The sequence below is a fragment of the Quercus suber genome, unplaced genomic scaffold (genome assembly GCF_002906115.3).
Source record: "Quercus suber isolate HL8 unplaced genomic scaffold, Cork oak 2.0 scaffold_76, whole genome shotgun sequence".
In the NCBI taxonomy this organism is placed as follows: Eukaryota; Viridiplantae; Streptophyta; class Magnoliopsida; order Fagales; family Fagaceae; genus Quercus; species Quercus suber.
This window is the reverse complement of record NW_027069541.1, coordinates 154,762-175,339: the sequence shown is the minus strand read 5'-3', so window position 1 is coordinate 175,339 and position 20,578 is coordinate 154,762. Positions and strand designations below refer to the sequence as shown.

At 32.8% G+C, this 20,578-nt stretch overlaps 1 protein-coding gene across 1 annotated transcript; it reads left to right on the top strand.

Annotated features, from left to right (window-relative positions):
• The first annotated feature begins 7,282 nt into the window (after positions 1-7,282).
• On the top strand, positions 7,283-11,868 carry LOC136061503 (CBL-interacting serine/threonine-protein kinase 9-like). Its single transcript, XM_065773550.1, has 4 exons — positions 7,283-7,666; positions 8,601-8,663; positions 10,819-10,890; positions 11,779-11,868. Exons 1-4 carry the CDS (start codon positions 7,487-7,489, stop codon positions 11,866-11,868), a joined length of 405 nt encoding a protein of 134 aa, XP_065629622.1. The 5' UTR covers positions 7,283-7,486.
• The last annotated feature ends 8,710 nt before the right edge of the window (positions 11,869-20,578 follow it).

Sequence of the window (20,578 nt, the reverse complement as noted above, 5' to 3'; positions counted from 1 at the left end):
TCTCCATTAAAATTTACCAACTAGGCCATGCTCACAATTACACAATTGTCCTCAACTCGCTGTGGTAACTACACATTTTGAACCATCTAAGTTTTATTTACTTTTTAAAAAATATTTATTTGCATGATAATTACTTTCTGTTATTAGAAGTTGGACCTCATCTATTTTACTCAATAATAAAAGACTTTAATAATTGAGTTAGCTAGAACTTATTGGTACCATCTAAAATTAATTAGTTAAAGTTAGTTGCAACCTTGTGGGTTAGATGAAAAATGGATAAAGTAATGAAACGAAGAAAGTATTCACCCATTTTTCATAATTAAGGAAATCCCATGGAGCGAGGAAATATATCTATTTGAAAATTTGTAATTTATAACATTAAATGTTACCATAATATCAATATGCCCGATTTTCATTAGAACCTTTTATGCACAAAAATGACCTCGCTTAGAACATTAAAATATAATGTTTTTAGACATATTAAAGGCAAAATGTACGGATCATAACCAAAGGGACCACACACACATATATGGAAGAACACCAAAGGGATATATTGACATTGTAGAAATAATGTATTGCAAGTTTAAACTTTAAATATTAATTTTAAAGGGACCTCAATCGTTATCTATTATTTGGTAGAATGAAAATTGCATGACATATAATTTAAGATTCATGAATATTCGTAACTATAGATTAATATTTGTTTATTTCAAAGAGAATAAAGATAATTCTACTCCCTTAAATGAATTATGTTTATTTCAATAATTTGGAAAATAGTTTTANATTTAAAGCTATAGGAGAACTTTTATTACTAACATGGGTAGCGCTAGCCATTGCCCAGGGGGTTCAAATGAACCCCTTGACTCGGCCAAAACATATATAATATAATATAAAATTTTTAATTGTTTTGATCCTTTAAAATAAAATTTTGAACATTCTGATCCTAATTTTTTTTAAGCACAACTAAAATAACCTTAAATATAATCCTCTTAACAATATATTGGCATTTAAAAAAAAAAAAAAAACCCAACAACAAGCCAATTTAATCTAAAACCTTGAAAATAAAAAGTAGTTGTTAAATCTAAAGTGCTTTTAATTTGTTATTTGTTAAGTGAGGACCGGGCACGTGAGACAGACCAAGAGTGATTGAGTGAAGACAAAAGAAAATGTTAACACAACAAAAACTTTCTTACTATCTATTTGGGAATAATTTATTTAACTTTTTGCTAAAAGTATAAAAAAGTAAGAACTCATATGAGATCCGCAAATAGTCGAAAAAAAGTTGAAGTAATAAGTTGGCTTATAATTAAAACTCAAACACACCTAATACAATTACAATGAATAATAGTTGTCAAAGTTGAGTTGAATTATTAAATACAAGAATTGTAAAGAGTTAAAACAAACTAATAGATAAAAGAATTTTGAGCAATAATAATTAAAGTTCACTTAGCGATAATAATTAATATATTTATTGAATTTGAAAACAATTGATGATTTCTAAGATTTCATCTTAATAATAATAATTAGTATGTTCATTGTATTATGAAATTATATACCAAATGAACTTTTACTAAAAAAAAAAAAAAAAAATCAAATGAACTAATAGTTTATATTTTATTTTCTTGTTAATACCATGGACAAATTTGTAATAAAGAAATATCGTAGACCATAAAATTCATTTTTTATATGAAATTTATCTTCTTATTGACCCCTTAGAAAAAAATCTTGGAGCCACCAAGGATTACTAAGCCATACCTGATTAAAAATTTAGATTCCATTCTGATTATAATGGTTCGGTGGCTATTATATGTTGGCCCCTGTGGAAAAATCTCTCCCACTAATATATGTGGACAAAGTTCGACTCTCTCACCTCAGCACAACAGGATAAGCCAACTTCAAAGACAATAAGCGAAAGTCTAGTCATCATATAGTAATGCTTTTTTGGACGTTCTCAATTATTGCACATACATGTGACACTTTTGGCCAAAAATATTAAATGCATATTAGCATATGAGGAAAAATACAAAACAAGAAAAAGGAAAATGCCCGTTTGGTAGGATATTTTAAATATTTATTTTTAAATTTTAAATAATATTATAAATATTTTACACATTTTTTTATTCACATATATTTTAAAAAATTACAAAAAATTCTACTCAAACTCCTCTATTAAACCGGCCCAAAAATTTGCCTTTTGGCAAACTCTTTGTTTTTTCTCCATTAAAATTTACCAACTAGGCCATGCTCACAATTACACAATTGTCCTCAACTCGCTGTGGTAACTACACATTTTGAACCATCTAAGTTTTATTTACTTTTTAAAAAATATTTATTTGCATGATAATTACTTTCTGTTATTAGAAGTTGGACCTCATCTATTTTACTCAATAATAAAAGACTTTAATAATTGAGTTAGCTAGAACTTATTGGTACCATCTAAAATTAATTAGTTAAAGTTAGTTGCAACCTTGTGGGTTAGATGAAAAATGGATAAAGTAATGAAACGAAGAAAGTATTCACCCATTTTTCATAATTAAGGAAATCCCATGGAGCGAGGAAATATATCTATTTGAAAATTTGTAATTTATAACATTAAATGTTACCATAATATCAATATGCCCGATTTTCATTAGAACCTTTTATGCACAAAAATGACCTCGCTTAGAACATTAAAATATAATGTTTTTAGACATATTAAAGGCAAAATGTACGGATCATAACCAAAGGGACACACACACATATATGGAAGAACACCAAAGGGATATATTGACATTGTAGAAATAATGTATTGCAAGTTTAAACTTTAAATATTAATTTTAAAGGGACCTCAATCGTTATCTATTATTTGGTAGAATGAAAATTGCATGACATATAATTTAAGATTCATGAATATTCGTAACTATAGATTAATATTTGTTTATTTCAAAGAGAATAAAGATAATTCTACTCCCTTAAATGAATTATGTTTATTTCAATAATTTGGAAAATAGTTTTAAATAAAATAAATTAGAAGTATTTTTTAAGTTAATTATGTCAAAGCAAGACATTTTGTGGTTATGATTTATTAATAGTTCGTTTGGATTGAAGAGGACTGAAGGGAAGAAGAGTAGAATAGAGTAAAATTGGCCTAAAATTAGCCTATTTTTAACTAACTTTGATCTTTTTCTCTGCTCCCCTCTCCTCTCAATCCAAACAGCCCTACGTTATTAATACCTACAATGAAAAAAATTGTAAAAACTCATGATAGTAAGCACAAAGCAGTTAAGCAGGCATTCAATAACTCTATTACACAAATTTGATAGCCATTAGAAATAGAGGGAAAAAGGAGAACCAGAGAATTATGTTTGAAAGTAAAACTTGGAAAATACAGGACTACCGTTTGAACTTAGTAGCGTAGTTGAGTAAAATTCTTTGTTATTCAAAAACCATTTTGTTGTAGGCCATCGGCCATCGTGGGATTTGTCATTTGTAGCGTAGTTAAGTAAACTTCGTTGTTCTTCAAAGCCATATGTGTGGTAGGCTACGGTGGGCTTTGTAGGGCTAGAATTTTTGCTTTGATCACATGAACCACACACCAAAGGGTGACTTGTCAAAACAAAGTAGGGGTGGCAAAATCAACCCAAACCCATTTGCCCACCCAAACCCGCCCACTTAAAATAGACCCAAACTTACCCAATTATTAGTTGGGTTAAATGGGTATTAACCCAAGTAAACCCAATTAACACTAATGTTTATTGGGTTTTAATTGGGTACCCAATTACCCAACCCCAAAACTACTAAAATTACAAAAATACCCCCTCAACCTAAAAAATGACCAAAATAACACCTAAACTTGCAAAATGACCAAAATACCCCAAAAACTCAAAAAATGACCAAAATACCTCCCGAAATCTAAAAAATGACCAAAATACCCCCGAAACCTAATAAATGATCAAAATAACACCTAAACCTACAAAATGACCAAAATACCCCTAAACCCCAAAAATGACCAAAATACATCTCGAAACCTAAAAAATGACCAAAATACCCCTAAAATAAAAAAATTACAAAAATAACCCTGAAACCCAAAAAATGACCAAAATACCCCGAAACCCAAAAAAATGACCAAAATACCCCCAAAAACCTAAAAATGACCAAAATACCTCTGAAACCCAAAAAAGGACCAAAATACCCTTAAAACCCAAAAAATGACCAAAATACCCCCGAAACCTAAAAATGACCAAAATACCCCTGAAATCCAAAAATGACCAAAATACCCTCAAAACCTAAAAAAAGACCAAAATACCCCTAAAACCCAAAAATGACCAAAATACCCCCAAACCCAAAAATGACCAAAATACCCTCGAAACCTAAAAAATGACCAAATACACCCGAAACCCAAAAAATGACCAAAATGTCCCTAAAACCCAAAAAATGACCAAAATACCTCCGAAACCTAAAAATGGCCAAATACCCTAAAACCCAAAAAATAACCAAAATAACCCCGAAACCTAAAAAAATGACCAAAATACCCCTGAAATCAAAAAATAACCAAATTACCCCTCGAAACCCAAAAAATTACCAAAATATCCCTGAAACCCAAAAATGACCAAAATACCCCCCGAAACCTAAAAATTACCAAAATACCCCTGAAATCCAAAAAATGATCAAAATACCCCCGAAACCTAAAAATTACCAAAATACCTCTGAAACCTAAAAAATGGCCAAAATAACCCCGAAGCCTAAAAAATAACCAAAATAACCCCGAAACCTAAAAAAATGACCAAAATAACCCCGAAACCTAAAAAATGACTAAAATACCTCCAAACCTAAAAAATGGCCAAAATAACCCCGAAACCTAAAAATGACCAAAATAACCCTAGAACCTAAAAATGACCAAAATAACCCCGAAGTGTAAAAATTGACAAAAATAACCCCGAAACCTAAAAATGACCAAAATACCCCCTAAAACTATAAAATTACCAAAATACCTCCTAAAACTAAAAAGTGACCAAAATACCCCTGAAACCTAAAAAATGACCAAAATACCCTCAAACCTTTAAAGTGATGAAAATACCCTAAACCTTTGAAATGACCCAAATAAACCCAAAACCTCTAAAATTACCAAAAATACCCTGAAACCTCTAAAACTACCAAAATACCTCTAAACCTTTAAAACGACCAAAATACCCCTTAAAATATCTAAAATGACCAACATACAACTAATCCTGTAAGATGAACAAAATACACCCAAAGCCTCTAAAATTACCAAAATAGGGGTTTGGGGTATCTTAGTCATTTTTAGGTTTAGGGAGTATTTTGGTCATTTTTTTTATGTTTAGGGAGTATTTTGGTCATTTTTTAGTTCTACGGGAGATTTTGGTAATGTTTTAGGTTTAGGGTGTATTTTTATCGACTTACAGGTTTAAGGGGCTTTTTTGTCATTTTATAGGTTTCGGGGTATTTTGGTCATTTTTTAGGTTTCGAGGATATTTTGGTCATTTTAAGGTTTAGGGTTATTTTGGTCGTATTTAGGTTTCAGAGGTATTTTGGTCATTTTTTAGGTTTCAAGGGGTATTTCAGTTAATTTTTAGGTTTCAAAGGTATATCGATCATTTTTTAGGTTTAGGGGGTATTTGGGTCATTTTTAGGTTTATGGGCTATTTTGGTCATTTTTAGGTTTCAAGGTTATTTTGGTCAATTTTTAAACTTCGTGTTTATTTTGGCCATTTTAAAGGTTTTGTGGTTATTTTGGTCAATTTTTAGGCTTCATGGTTACTTTGGCCATTTTTAAGGTTTCGGGGGTATTTTGGTCATTTTTAGTTTTCAGGGTTATTTTGGTCAATTTTTAGGCATTGAGGTTATTTTGGCCATTTTTTAGGTTTCAGAGGTATTTTAGTAATTTTTTAGGTTTTGGAGGTATTTTGGACATTTTTTTGGGTTTATGGGGTATTTTGGTCATTTTTAGGTTTTGGGGTATTTTGGCCATTTTTTAGGTTTCAGGGGTATTTTGGTCATTTTATGGGTTTTGGGGTATTTTGATCATTTTTAGATTTCAGGGGTATTTTGGTCATTTTTTGGGTTTCAGGGGTATTTTGGTCATTTTTTGGGTTCCAGGGATATTTTGGTAATTTTTAGATTTCGGGGGTATTTTCGTCATTTTTTGTTTTGGGGATATTTTGGTAATTTTATGGGTTTTGGGGGTATTTTGGTAATTTTTAGGTTTCAGGAGTATTTTGGTCATTTTTTGGGTTCTATGGGTATTTTGGTCATTTTGTAGGTTTTGAGATTATTTTTGTAATTTTCAGGTTTCGGGGGTATTTTGGTAATTTTTTAGGTTCTAGGAGGTATTTTGGTCATTTTTTGGGTTTTGAGGGTATTTTGGTCATTTTCTGAGTTTCAGGGGTATTTTGGTCATTTTTTAGGTTTGGAGGGTATTTTGGTAATTTTAAGGTTTTGGGGGTATTTTGGTCATTTTTTAGGTTTTAGGGGGTATTTTGGTCATTTTTGGCTTTCAGGGGTATTTTGGTCATTTTTTGGGTTTTGAGGGTATTTTGGTCATTTTCTGGGTTTCGGAGTTATTTTGGTCATTTTTTTGGGTTTTGGGGGTATTTTGGTAATTTTCAAGTTTTGGGGGCATTTTGGTCATTTTTGAAGATTTTAGAGTACTTTAGTCATTTTCACTTTAGTGGCATTTTGGTAATTTTGATAATTGGGTAATTGGGTGGGTTGGGGTTTACCCATAATAATTAGGTTGGGTTGGATTTGGGTTATAAGGAATTAGTTAAATGGGTAAATGGGTTTTATATACCCACCCAATTATGCCCACCCCAACCCACCCAAACCCGCCCATTTGCCACCCCTAAAACAAAGGCAGCGGGTCAGTCGGTAAATCAAGGGTATGTAGTGGGGATGTTTTCGGAAGAAGCAAAGAATCACTACTAATACAAAGTATTATTTCCTACAAAAATTACTTACTATCACCTTATTGTATCAAGAAGACTCACCGATTGTGGTGATGTTCACATAATTTTTCTATCTATAAAGTTATAAGGGAGAGTTGAAATCTCAGTGTTTTTATACCTATACATACAAATGGTTGTTACAAATTTTTATAAGATAATATAGTAACGGAGTGGGATCCGGGGTCAATCATTATCTAGTGGGGCCTCGCCCACGGCCAAAACGCGCACATGAGGATGAGGTAAGCATTAACAGATAGATAAGTCGTGGTACTACATAAAACGTTAAAACCATGAAGTATCATTTCGTGGTTTATGAATTATGATATGATTCAGTAATACTAGCATTTATCTTTTCATCGTAAAAGTGTTTTTTGCAAACAAAAGAAAAAGCACAAGCAAAGGAGGGGGAAATCCAATCTCGTAACTTGTAAGAGAGCCTGAGTGTGAGACCATCTGAATTCTCAAATTTTGAGTAAGCCTTTCGTTGGGAAAACCGAACACAACAAAGACACAAGTACATCGAACGGTGGGGGGAGGTGAAGATGAGCTCGAGAAAGACACCGGCGACGAGGACACGTGTGGGGAAGTACGAGCTTGGCAAAACTGTGGGTGAGGGTAGCTTTGCCAAGGTCAAGTTCGCCAAGAACGTTGAGAACGGTGACAACGTTGCCATTAAAATCCTCGATCGCGACCAAGTCCTCCGTCACAAGATGGTTGAACATGTAATTACTCTTTTTCTTTTCTCTCTTCACTTCTTCTTCTCTTTTTTTTTTTTTTTAATTTAAATTTTTACGAATTATCAGTTTATTATGCTTTTTTTTTTTCTTCCCCTTTTCCATGCAAGTACCATTATGCCAAAAGATTTTTTTGGACTATTAAGTACTAAATAAACAAATTAAAAAAATATGAACTGAGTAATTTTATTAAGGAAGGATAATGGATGTTTTTAGTGTGTTTGTTAATTAATAATTTTAAAAAAGTATAATTATTTAAAAAAAATTTTGATACTCTTTTTAAGAAAAGGATACAAAGGGTAAAAAAAATCATTGGTTTATGTGTGTTTTTTTTTTTTTTTTTTCCAATAAATAGTTCAGTTATCAAAATCTATTTTAATATTATTAATAAGGTGTAATCAATTGTACGACCGTGGCTGTGCTGTTACATTTTATGTTAAGGGGCCACATGTGAATCTCTGGATGATTTGGATGCCACGTGTAAGACATGTAGCCAAAGAGTGGAGTATGTGGGTCCCAATTGTTGGATAGAGATGCAGTCCACTGACCATTGTCGTTGACTGTGGTTAGTCTAGAAAGTTAGATTATTCTGTTAATTGATGATGCATTTGGAGAAATAATCTTTCACCCAAAAAAAAAAAAAAAAAAAAATTCTAATTATCATTTTCGTTAAATTAATATAATATATTTACTTTACGGAGCAGGGTGTGAACCTGAACTTGAACGGTTAATTTTATTAGTATCATTCTTATTATTTTCAATTTGATTGAAATAAAGATTGTTGTATTGCATTTCGCATTCCATTTGCTTCGTGATGTTAAGCTATAGAATAGTGTTGTATCTATGATTGATTACTTTAAACCCGGAGCAAAGGGTCCTTTAATTTTTATTTTGTTGTTGTTGTTGATGCTTCTTCTGGCAGCTAAAAAGAGAAATTTCGACAATGAAGCTGATCAAACATCCAAATGTTGTTAAACTTTTTGAGGTAACGGCAGTCTCTTTATCTTCTTTTTTTTTTCCAATTAAGATCATTTCTAATATGTTTTGTTTCAACAATGTGCATCATGGTTTATTCAAATACAAATAGAAATTATACCTAATACTAAATTCTAGCATAACCAGCTGGAGACTGTGCCTCATGAAGTGGAGGTCACTGTATAAACAACTCTTTAGTCTTTTCCCTCTCTTTAAGGTCAAACACACTCATTAAAAAAAATGAAAAAAAAAGACTTCTTGTTTTACTTTTATGCCATTTTCCAATAAAAGATTGGAATTCTAATTGAATGGCAAGATTTCTACCCAATTAATTGTTAATCCTTTACATAATGTCCTTACTTTATGAGAAAATAGTGTATGAAGTTCGGTGTAATAGTATAAGGTGGTAAGAATTTCATGATGAAATAAGTGGGTTGATATTTGGTCCATAGTACTTTCTTAAACAGGGTCAGGAAAAGTATTTAAAAAAAAAATCATAGTTGAGGAAAAATAATGAAGAATATGGGCAACAACCATATTTTCTAACCGAAGTAGGCCTTTAGAATCATGGACTTGATGTCAAATGGTCTAAGAAAGCATTTAAGCATGTGTTCCGTGTATTGGCTAAGTTTTGTCATTAAGTGTGTTCAGAAGTTTGGAGGGAGAGGAGAGCAAAGAATAAGGGGGAAATGATCAGTCGTTCCCCTTGTTTGGATGTTGTAAAAATTAATGGCTTGTTTGGAAGTTTAAAGAGGGAGGAGAGTAGAGGGGAGTAGAGGGAAGGGGAGTAGTGGGGAGGAGAGTAGAGGAGAATGATTCACCTCCACCTTATTTGGATGTTTTTAAAATTAGTAAGGGGGAAGGGAGTAATTAGCCCTTCCCCTTGTATAATTTTGTTAATATAATAAGGGTAAAGTAGGTAATTTACTTGGTTAATAGTTTATGCACTCTACTCCCCCTCCAAATCTCTCTAATTTGGGGGAATTAAAATTGGGGGGCTAGAGGGAGTCCAAACCCCTCCAAACTCCTCCAAACCCCTCCCCCTCATTCTTTAAAAAACTTTCAAACAAGGTAATTGCATTACTCTCCCTCCCTCTACTCTACTCCCCCTCCTTTTTTAAACATCCAAACATGCCATAAGTAGGGAGAAGAAGAATAGATATCCCTCCCCTTTATGTGGATGTTTTTAAAATTAAGTAGGGAAGGAGAAGAGAGAGAAATTATCATATAAAATGACACTTAGGACCAACTTTTACTAATTTTAGAGAATAAAAAATAAATTGACACCATAAGGGCAAAATGGACAATTTAATGTTTTTTTAAACATGAGTGGAATTTCCCTCAAAATTCCTCCAATTTGGGGGAATTAAAAAAGAGTGGTTAGGGCTGAGAGTGTTATGCTTAATTGGTACCTTCTAGTGTTTCCAACTGAGACATCTAAGGTTCAAATTCTCCCACCTCCAATTATTGAATCATTAAAATAAGAAAAATTAAAAAAAAAAAAGAAGAAGAAAGAAAGAGAGGGGTTAGGAGGAGTAAGATATCCTTCCCCCCTAAAAGACATCCAAACTAGATTGATTAAACCCACCCCTTTTTCTCTACTCCCATCTTCTGGGTCTTCTCCCCCTCCATCCAAAGCTTTAAATGTACAGATTCTGTTTTGGGAAGGCTATGGATAGAGCATATTCCTATGATAGGAGTTTTACTATTGTACCATTTTGCTTGAAGGCTTAGTTAGTAATGGGTTGTAATAGTAGTGTGGTTGGTTAGTTAGTTAGTCAAGAAATTGTAACTGATTGTATAACAGAATTCATAACTTTACCAATGTATAGCAGATAGCTCAACTACAAGAGGGTGATCTGGATTGTAACAAAGGACATTGAAGAATGATATGCAATTTCCTTCTCTTTGCTCTCTCTATTCTCTTCTCTATTATACTCTACTCTAGGAGGCCTAGTTCCCTTGAAGAACTACTGTAGCTAATTCTGTTACTTGATTAAGAACTACTGAGTTCTTATCATCCTACTATATTTATCTATTCCATTCTAGACATCATAAACTACCCTAAGCTTTTTGTCAAGATACAATGCACCCTGAGTTGCACTATTTTAAGTAGGACACTTTCAATGTGTATGTTTAAAATTATCTGTGTTCTGCATGCATAGGTTATGGCAAGCAAATCAAAGATCTACATCATTCTCGAATTTGTTGGTGGTGGCGAGCTCTTTGACAAAATTGTAAGATTTNCGATGCGTCTCGTATTTTCATTCCTGCGTTTCAGCTCATTCCTGCGTTTCTCGTCTCAACGTTTATTTTGGCTACTGTGTAACGTGGGTCCCAGCAAATATTAAATGCAAACGTGAAACGCAGAGAGAAACATGGATCCAAACAGATACTGTGTAATGTGTTTCTCTTAAGAAGAAGGTAGATAGGTATTTTCAGTCTGCTATGGTTTGCTATTCATCCCCTAGAAATCGGCATAACAGTGCGGGGAGCTAGTTTCTAGTCGTCTTTGACTCTTTGGTTGGCTTATGGCGCAAGCATTTAATTTATACTCCCTCCCTCTCATGTTTTTTTTTCATCTATTTTATTTTAAAATATCTTAAAATATTATCATGTTTTTAAAAATAAAAATCATTAATTTACTAATATCTCTATTATATCTTTATTAATTTTTTAATTTAATTTTTTAATAATTTTTTAAAAATAATTTTAAAAATTTATACATTTTTAAAAAATAAACAAAATAATAAATAATATTACCTTAAAAAATTTAACTTTTTATATAGAACAAAAAATTTGAAATAGAGAAAGTACTTTATTTTGATTAGGATGCCAATTGGTGCGAGAAAGAATCTGACTCACGAAAAATAGAAGCTGAAGCGTTGCATATAAAATTAAGCCACATTGACAGTTGACACGGAGATTGACTTCATCAGTGGGTCATGGTCCGGGTTTTAGATCTGATCACTTTTGGGCCCTGCTTTGCAGTTTATAACCATAACTATATCTTCATTCTTTGTAACTTTTTTGATATAGCCTTTGTTATAGATTTTATTAGTTTTAACAGTAAAAAATTGCTTTTGTTATAGAATGAGTAATTTTTGTGATTCGGAATTTGTTAGGTTTTTGAAAAGGCGATGAAAGGAAGTTGTTTGGTTAATAAGAAAGTGATGGATTTATTGGCCGTATATTTAGTTGGAGTAAATTTGTGATTTGTGTATAGAAATTGATAAAAATTTAGCTGAATTTATGTTTTTTTCTTTGGAAAAATCATAATAGAAATTTTGTTTGGATTTCTTTTTTTTTTTGGTTTAAATCCTAGTCTCATTCATATTGGCTTTTCCTAGTCATGTATAAAAATTTGCATTGATATAAAAATTTTGTTGAGTTTATGTATCCTAAGAAATTTTTTAGGAGAGGAGTTTATTTATTTTTGATTTGGATATTTATAATTACATCCGTTTTTTTCTTCTTCAATTTGGAAATAAAATCAATTTTAATTTTTAAAATTTTGCTAATTTTTATTTTTTGGATTAATAAAAAATAACAAAACTTAGTTTTTTTTATTTTTATTTTATATATATGGGAAATAACAAAACTTAGTTATTTTAACTTTAATTTAAGAGCACTTAACAACAACTTATTTAACAGAGTGCACAAAGTTTGATGATTGGAATGAAATCAATATTGCAATACAATTAACAGAGAGGACAAAGTTTGAAAATTGAAATGATTAATAAATGGAATGACATCTGTTTTCATACATTATTGATTTTACTTTCACCCTCCGATCCTTGTCTCTCACAATCATAGTTATTAAACTCAGACTAAATGTTGACCCGGTCTATGAGCTGGGTTACTGGATCACTGATTCAACCGTGGGTCATCGGTCGAATTGTAGGGTCAAATAAAAAAAAATTTTAAAATTAAATATATATAAAATTAAGTTTGAGAAATCATAACCTGAATATGTAAATTAAAAAGAAAAAAAAAAAAGAGGCATATGCCTAAATTAAACTCGCCATTAATATTCAAAATCAATATTTCATAAGCAATAGCAATAGAAGAAACAAACAAATTAAGTTATATTTGTTAGTAAAGTTAAGGTCAGCTAAAACCTAAAGCAACAAACAAATTCAAAGCAACAAAATGTTTAAAACTCAAAGAAGAAACAATGTCACACACTCACACTATACACGACCAAAAAAAAAAAAACCAAAGATGCTTAAACTAAAAGGTAATCAAGAAATAAATAAAGTAGATAAAAAAATAAAAATAAAAACCTAAATAAAAGAAGATAGTTGGTGGCATAGAGTTATTTGGTTATACTTACATGCTAATTGTTGGCTAAGTATATTTGTTCAGACTTCAAAGCATAAAAAAATTAAAAAAAAAAAAAAAAAAAAAAAAAAGAAAAATTAATGATTTTATAAATTAAAACATCAACACTAGAGATTGGCAACACTAAATCAACACCAGAGATTGGGTAAAAAAATGGTTGAGCTTTTGTGATTTGAGATTTTTTTCTGTTGGTACTTGTGTTGTTTCGACCGGATTTTGATTTGGTAAATGTTGGCTTTTTTATTTTCTAGGGAATTGTTGTTGTATCCGAATATATGATTTGTTTAGTTGGGTTTTTTTTATTTTTTTTGAAGATTTGTTTTAATTTGGTTATTCTTGAGACAATTGGGCAAAAGGGTAGGCCAGATCATTTGTGTATAATTTTTTTTTTTTTTTTTTTTTGGGTTTCAAGGGTCAGTTTGTAAATTTTTTGGGTGAAGGAGACCAAGAATATCAATCAAGGGTGAAATGTTCAAACTTTTGTGTACATATATATACAAGATCAAATTTTTTTAAAAAGTTGGGGGGCCAACCCCAACATGGTTCCGTCCCTGCTTGTGTTTGCAGCCTGGGTTTTGAACTTCATTTGTTCAATGATAAGAATCTTACTCATCAAACAGATAAAACAAGAATGAGAAGCAATTAAATTTTAGGAGGTAAAAAACTAATAAAGGTGACATCTTTAACATAGAACTAGGCAAAATTAAAATCTGGTTTTAGGATTTAGAGTTAAGATCTAGCAAATAGGACAATAGTGATGCAGATCCAATAAAGATGATATTTTTAACATGAAACTGGATAAAGATGTTAAATTGAAATACATAATCAACAAAAAAAAAAAGTTCCTCTGCAAAGGAATAGGACGATCGTGACAGCGTTTGTAGAGAAAAAGATGCAAAACTACATAAGAGAAACCAAATAAAGATGATATTTTTAACATGAAACTGGATAAAGATGTTACATTGAAATACATAATCAACAAAAAAAAAAAAAAAAAAAAGTACCTTGCGAACTAGATCTGCAGAGGAATAGGACGATCGTGGCTGGGTTTGTAGAGGAAAAGGAAAATCCGTGCTAATTGAGAAAGTGGAGAAAGAGCAGTTTCAAAAGGGAGGAGCAGAGAGAGTTTTCAAAAGGGAGGCGCAGAGAGAGTTTTTACTAGACTTCGGCGCAGAGAGAGTTTAGAACAAAGAAGAAGAAACAGCATAAGATGATAGGTTAAAGGGAATAAAATAATAGTAATAAATTAAAATACAATTAAATTTAGGTTTTGTGGACTTTCAGAAAAAAAAATTTACAAAACAAAACAAAATAGGTTTTATCAAAAAAAATTAATTAATTACGAGTAGGTTTTTGCGTGGTGGTGACACCTTGATTTACGTGTCGTGACCTAAACACCGTCGATGGATATGGGTCGGGTTGTACAGAATCCGACCAACAAGTCATTACCGGATCCCAAAACCAGTCCCAATTGGGCCAATCTCTTCCTATTCAAAAATATTTTTTGAAAACAAAAACTAAGTAATTTTTTGGAAGCCCAAATTACGAACCTCATGCGCCGGCCCATTGACCCAATTATTACAACGACTTACATAATTACAAGCAGTCAAACACCACAAATTCACTTTCCCAAAAAAAAAAAAAAAAAAAAAAAAAAAAAACCCATAGGAAAAGTCTTTGATTACAAAACTTTTTACAACTCTTCTCGTAGGTCTGGCGTGGCAGGGTGTGGTTGATAATAAAAATAAATAAATAATAAATAAAAGTAAGTTAATGTATAAATGATGTTTAATCATTCATCGTGTGCCACGTCACAACTATACACAAAAGTTGTGGAATAATCTATAGTGTTAGGACTACTCAATTCTTAAAAAGTTAAAAGTATGTGTTGGCTCCAAGTGTATTTGAGATATTTTGCTTTAACTCGTTATGTGATGATTGAAAATATCATTTATGTAATTTTAGTCACATTACTAATTAGGAGTGTCCAACAAAAACCGTGACCCGACCCATCATCATAAGGATTACACCATGGTCCATGGAGACACATGAAACTTTTCTCGTCACCACAAACATAGAGACACATGAAACTTTTCATTGTCAATTATTTTCTCATTCACATGGAGTTGGGACTCACATTCGGAATGAACATGAATGAATTCTCAAGATTTATTAATCAACAGTCAAAAAGTAGTGCTGAATTTCATCAAAAAGCAGGCTTAAGTTAGGTATTAAAAAATTGAGAATTTAATCATTTAACTATAATTGTAACACTTTCTTCATGTGTATGCCTAAACCCCTCTTAATAAGTGAAGTTCAACACGTGGGACTTTTAACATTGAGCGATATAGTAAAGTCGAGGATGAACTCAATATCTCATACTTTGATAGTATATCAAATTATCGATTCTCTCAAAAGTTTAAGCCACTAAAAAAATAATGAATTTAATCACTTTACTATAATTCTAACAAATAATTGAGAGAGAGAAGATTTTATGACAGAAAATTGTTCTAAACATAAATAATAATATATACTCTTTTGTATATTTGAGATAACATCACCATCTATGAATTTTGATAAGCTAAACATGAAAAGGGAAAACAAAAGAATTACTCCGAGCTACCGTATCAAGATCAAAACTAATTCATTAAAGAAATTATTGCAATTGCTACATATTAATTATTAGAGCCAGCAACAATTTTTCATTACTTTCTTCATGTTGATTGAGAAAGTGAAGCAGCTGCATTCCTTCTGGCTTTCCTATTGTTCCTCTTTTTGCCTGACTCCTTCGCAGAGCATCAACTCCTCAGGATCATCCTCCAGACACAAATCATTCATGCTTCTCTCTGCCTTTTTTCCAACTCTAAATTTATCTTGGCAATAGGAGCAAAGTTGTGCATGTAAGGCAAGACAACACTTGTTGTAGGTGCACCAAAACCCCACAAGATCTTGAAATCCCTCTCTTTAACATCATATCTTACAAGCTCATCATGCACATCTTGCCACAAATAATGAAATTGGATTCAGGCTTGGAACCTATAATCTTATGGGCAACCTGTGAATCTGAGCCTCGTTTTTTATTAATCCACTTAGTGGCTGCACATAACTCATCTTCGGCCAAGATCTCAAGCTCCTTGCAGCAACTTTGATTTGGCTTCCACTCATCGTTGAAGCAAAGAGACCAAAAAGACTGCAGAGAAGACAGCGTACATTCAAACTCCTCTAGGCTATAGCAGAGAAGCTTGTTGTCCTTGGCTTTCCACAGAGTCCTTCCTTGTCGTAGAGAACACGGAGCCTCAATCAACTGGTAGCAACACTCTGACTTTGATGACTTCTTGTTTAGGTGGCATACAAGAATGTGATCTTCAAAGCAATTCCAGTAAAGCTTCTTGTCAATTACCACCTTCGAACCTATTATGCTTTGTTCACACAAAGCAAAAGGTGGAAGCCCGTCATCAAATTCCTTCCACTCGCCCGTGTCCCACGAAAAAATGACCAATCCAGATTGGGTGTCGCCAACACGTCTGTGATTATTACTAATAACACAGACCACCTTAAATCCTAGGTAACAGTCGGTGGTTGTGTCTGCGAGCAAAGCAAAGGTGAGGCTTTTGGATGGCGATTGTGGTTTAGCTTTAGCAGGCGGATAAGGAAGGCAGACATGTTCCTTTGTAAGAGGATTACAAACGAAGTAAGTTGTGACATGTTTTTTCCCTTGGTAGGTGCAACAAAGCAAGAGACCGTTACAAGAATCAATAATCTCCACCACTTCGTTGCTATTTTTTCCCTTTTGCTTTAAGAACTTCAAACAAGGATCTGAAAGAGTAACAGCATCATCATCAGGGCCTCCTAGACCTAGTCCTGGGGGAATAAACTCAAGGTCACCTAGAACTTCACCGTTAACGAGTCTGTACTCATTATCATAATAATCCTCATACTTGTGATGAATGTAATATCTATCGTCAGGACTAATAAGCGGTTCTCGCCACTGATAGAAGAACCCCGCCAAGTTGCCATTAGCAGCATGTTTCGCTGTGAATACTGGCTTTCTTGTTATCTTGTTTATGCCTTTCGACACACTCCGAATGATGCAAATCTCTTTTGTTGACAACCTTGACAGTATCTCTATTAAGATGCTTTCCGGGATGATTTCCATGATTCCCATAGGCTTTTCTTCGCTGTCTTTGTTTTTAATGTTTTCTTGGCTTCCATCGAGTCTCAACCTGCTACCCTTAGCCATCGTGTTTTTCGTTTCTTCTGTTTACGCCTAATACTGCGCTCCTATCAGTCCAATATATAAGGACGCAGTCCCTGAAGTCAAGTCTAAATCGGACTAGGAATTCCAATCCGAGGCGCTCTAGGAGTCGGCTAAAACTATTCTTCAGCAACGGCTTAAATTATTCTTCGCCAATACTCCCAATCAAAACGACCAAAATTTTTGCACAGTCCCTCTCTCTCTCTCTCTCTCTCACACACACAGACACACACGAAGAAACTCTAATGGCAGACCACGACGAAGACTACGCTCGCTATCTCCAAAACGTTTATCAACTTGCCCCGTTACAAGTCGATTCCGGTTCCGAAACCGAAGAAGAAGAAGAAGATGATGATGATGATGATGATTATGACGAAGAAGAAGAAGAAGAGGAGGAAGAGGAGGAAGATGAGCAATGCAAGCGGAGGAGGAGAAGCTTGTTCGTCGAACGGACTGGGAAGCGTCGAAAGCTCGCAAGATAATGAGTGGAATCGGAGTGAAATCTCTTTTGTTCTATTTGTATGGAAGCTTGGACCACCGACGGTAACCATTATATCTGGTTAGTACTCGCCTCCCAATTCTTACTCTTCTTTGAGCCCTATATATATTTGATGAATTTTCATTACCTTTAATTCTAGGGTTTTACTCTAATTTTGTTCCAACCTTTCAGTTACTCACAATTTTGTTGCTATTAGTATAATGCACAACCGACATTATTGATTTAGTGGTAAATTGGTGTAATCTTGAATTTTGGATTCATTGGAGTTTATAGAGACATTTTATTTTGGTTAAATTTGATAAATTGATAAGAATTTTCTGATGATGTGATTGTATTGACTGTTGAGTATCGCCACATTATTGTTTATTCATAGTACATTGGAGAGGAATTTAAGTTTCATTTGGTACGTTGAAGGTGTGTATGTGATCTGCCTTAAAGTGGCGGCTGGGTGTCAAAGACTTAGTTCATTTCAATAAGGCCTTATCGTGGAAAATGTTTTTTTTTCATCCGTAAACTTATACAAAAATTTATATAAAAAAAAACACAATAGTATTAATAAAATTCATCCTTAAAATTTATTTTTAAAAAGGTTTTAGAGATAAATATAAGAATAAAAAAATTAATTATTTATGGACAAAAAGAAACTTTTTTAAATTTAAAAATGAAAAATAATTTTTTGATAAAATTTATAAACTAAAATAGTATTTTTATCAAAGTAATAATAATAACAAAAGAATAGTGCTCGATTTCAGTATGCGGAGTTCCATGTGAGAATTTAAAAAAAAAAAAAAATCAATTAGTTGACATGCATACTTGTAAAAAAATTAATGATAATTTTCATGATAAATAAGTTTAGCTATATTACAAATTTTATTATATTTTACCAGTTAAATTATCTGAAAATTACGGATAAAATATACAATTTAAATTATATATTAAATTAATGATGCATAAAATAATGAAAATTCAAAAACCTTATATGACACTAGAGGTCAAGACCCCAAGTCTGCATAGCATTCCATTCAGTAAATATGTTCATGGCACTCATTGCAAATGACTTCACTTGTACACGTTGCATCATGGCACACATTCCAAAAGACTTTCACTTGTACACGTTGCATCATGGCACACATTCCAAGTGACACATTGGTCATTCTCATGGATCCTGATCCTCCACTATCGTTGAAATAATCAGCTTAGAGCATTAGCAATGAAAAATGCTAATGCTACTCTATTTTACCATTTTAAAATTTCACTTTATCATTATACCATCTAATTTTACAATACTTTCTACATCTTAAACTTTTATCTTCCTACTTTACTCATTAAAATAATATATCTACATAATAAAATAATATATCCCAAAATTATATATTTTATCTTCCATCTCTCTTACTTCCATCGGAGCCTTCATTTCCGGCAGGTGGTGAAATAGTCTAAAGCCATAATCTTATTCAGTCTCTCTCTTAATGCCAAACCTACAACAACACACACAGACAAAATTAAATATCCAACAAAATCAAACAATAACCCACAACTCAAACTTCAAAACCAAAATCTAGCACATACCCAGTAGACAAATTCAAGAAACCCACTGCAAGAAACCCACGCTGCTGCTGCACCACCTAACCCATGCTCACATCAGTCACAAACCCACTCGCCAATCTCCACCTGACCTACGCCCACTCGCTGATCTCCAAAGCCAGAAACCCACCGTAAGAAACCCATGCGCCGATCTCCACCTGACCTATGCCCACTCGCCGATCTCCACTTGACCCACGCCCACTCGTTGATCTCTCCACTGCCAGAAACCACAAAAAATACCCAGAAAACGATGATGAAAATACCTAGAAAACGATCCGCCTTAAGATTATCTCACCGATGAGAATAAAAGTGAGAGAGGGTTGAGAGGGTAGATGAGAAAACGATGAGAACAAAAGTGAGAGAGAGTTGAGAGCATTCCAAAGTTGAGAGAGAGAGATGAGCATTCCGGAGTTGAGAGAGAGGGAGTTGAGAATAAAATATTATTTACATTTATACAATTGTGTTACAATACAATTCTAAAAATAGAATTGTACTGTAGCACTATTGTAAAAAATTTGCAATAGTTGAATTTAGCATTGTCTGATGCAATGAATTTTAAGACCTTAGATATGGCATTAGCATTTTCTAATGCTAATGCTCTTATAAGAGAAAACACACACATTCACATACAGTCCCACAGAGCATAAATGGAAATTTTCAGGGAAAAAAAATGAAATGAAAAATAAGGATAGAACAAAATCACCTGATAGAACAGTAAGGATAGAACAGTAAGCCTCCACCTGTTATTGGAAAGTAGGAATCAGAGGAAAACAACAAAAATCACTTAACAAAGAAAACCATTTGCTTGTATTTCCTTTCCACATCCTTTTGGGCGACATCAAATAAAGCATAGAGTCCATGATCATCACGCATGTGTGAGTATTGAAAACTAAATAAATAAATAAAATTCTGACCTTTGATATGAAGGGCCACCATGATCTTGTCTATAAATGAGATTCACCTACACATGGAGGCACAAACTCTGAGAGAGAAAATGTTATTGTTAAAAGTGCCATCCACTGTATGTGGTTATTGGGGTAGTCATCATATTTGATGTCAAACAGTGGCAAGACCTTCACCCCTTGGGTTAAAAATTAAAATGGCAACATGGATTTTTATAGCTACTTCAGTTTTTTTTTAGAAGAGTAGCGTTGGCTGCATGTGCTTTGCACGTGCTGTCCTAGCAGTGAGAAAATTAATATAGATTTTGTATGTGAACGTGAATTTTGACTCACCAAATTTA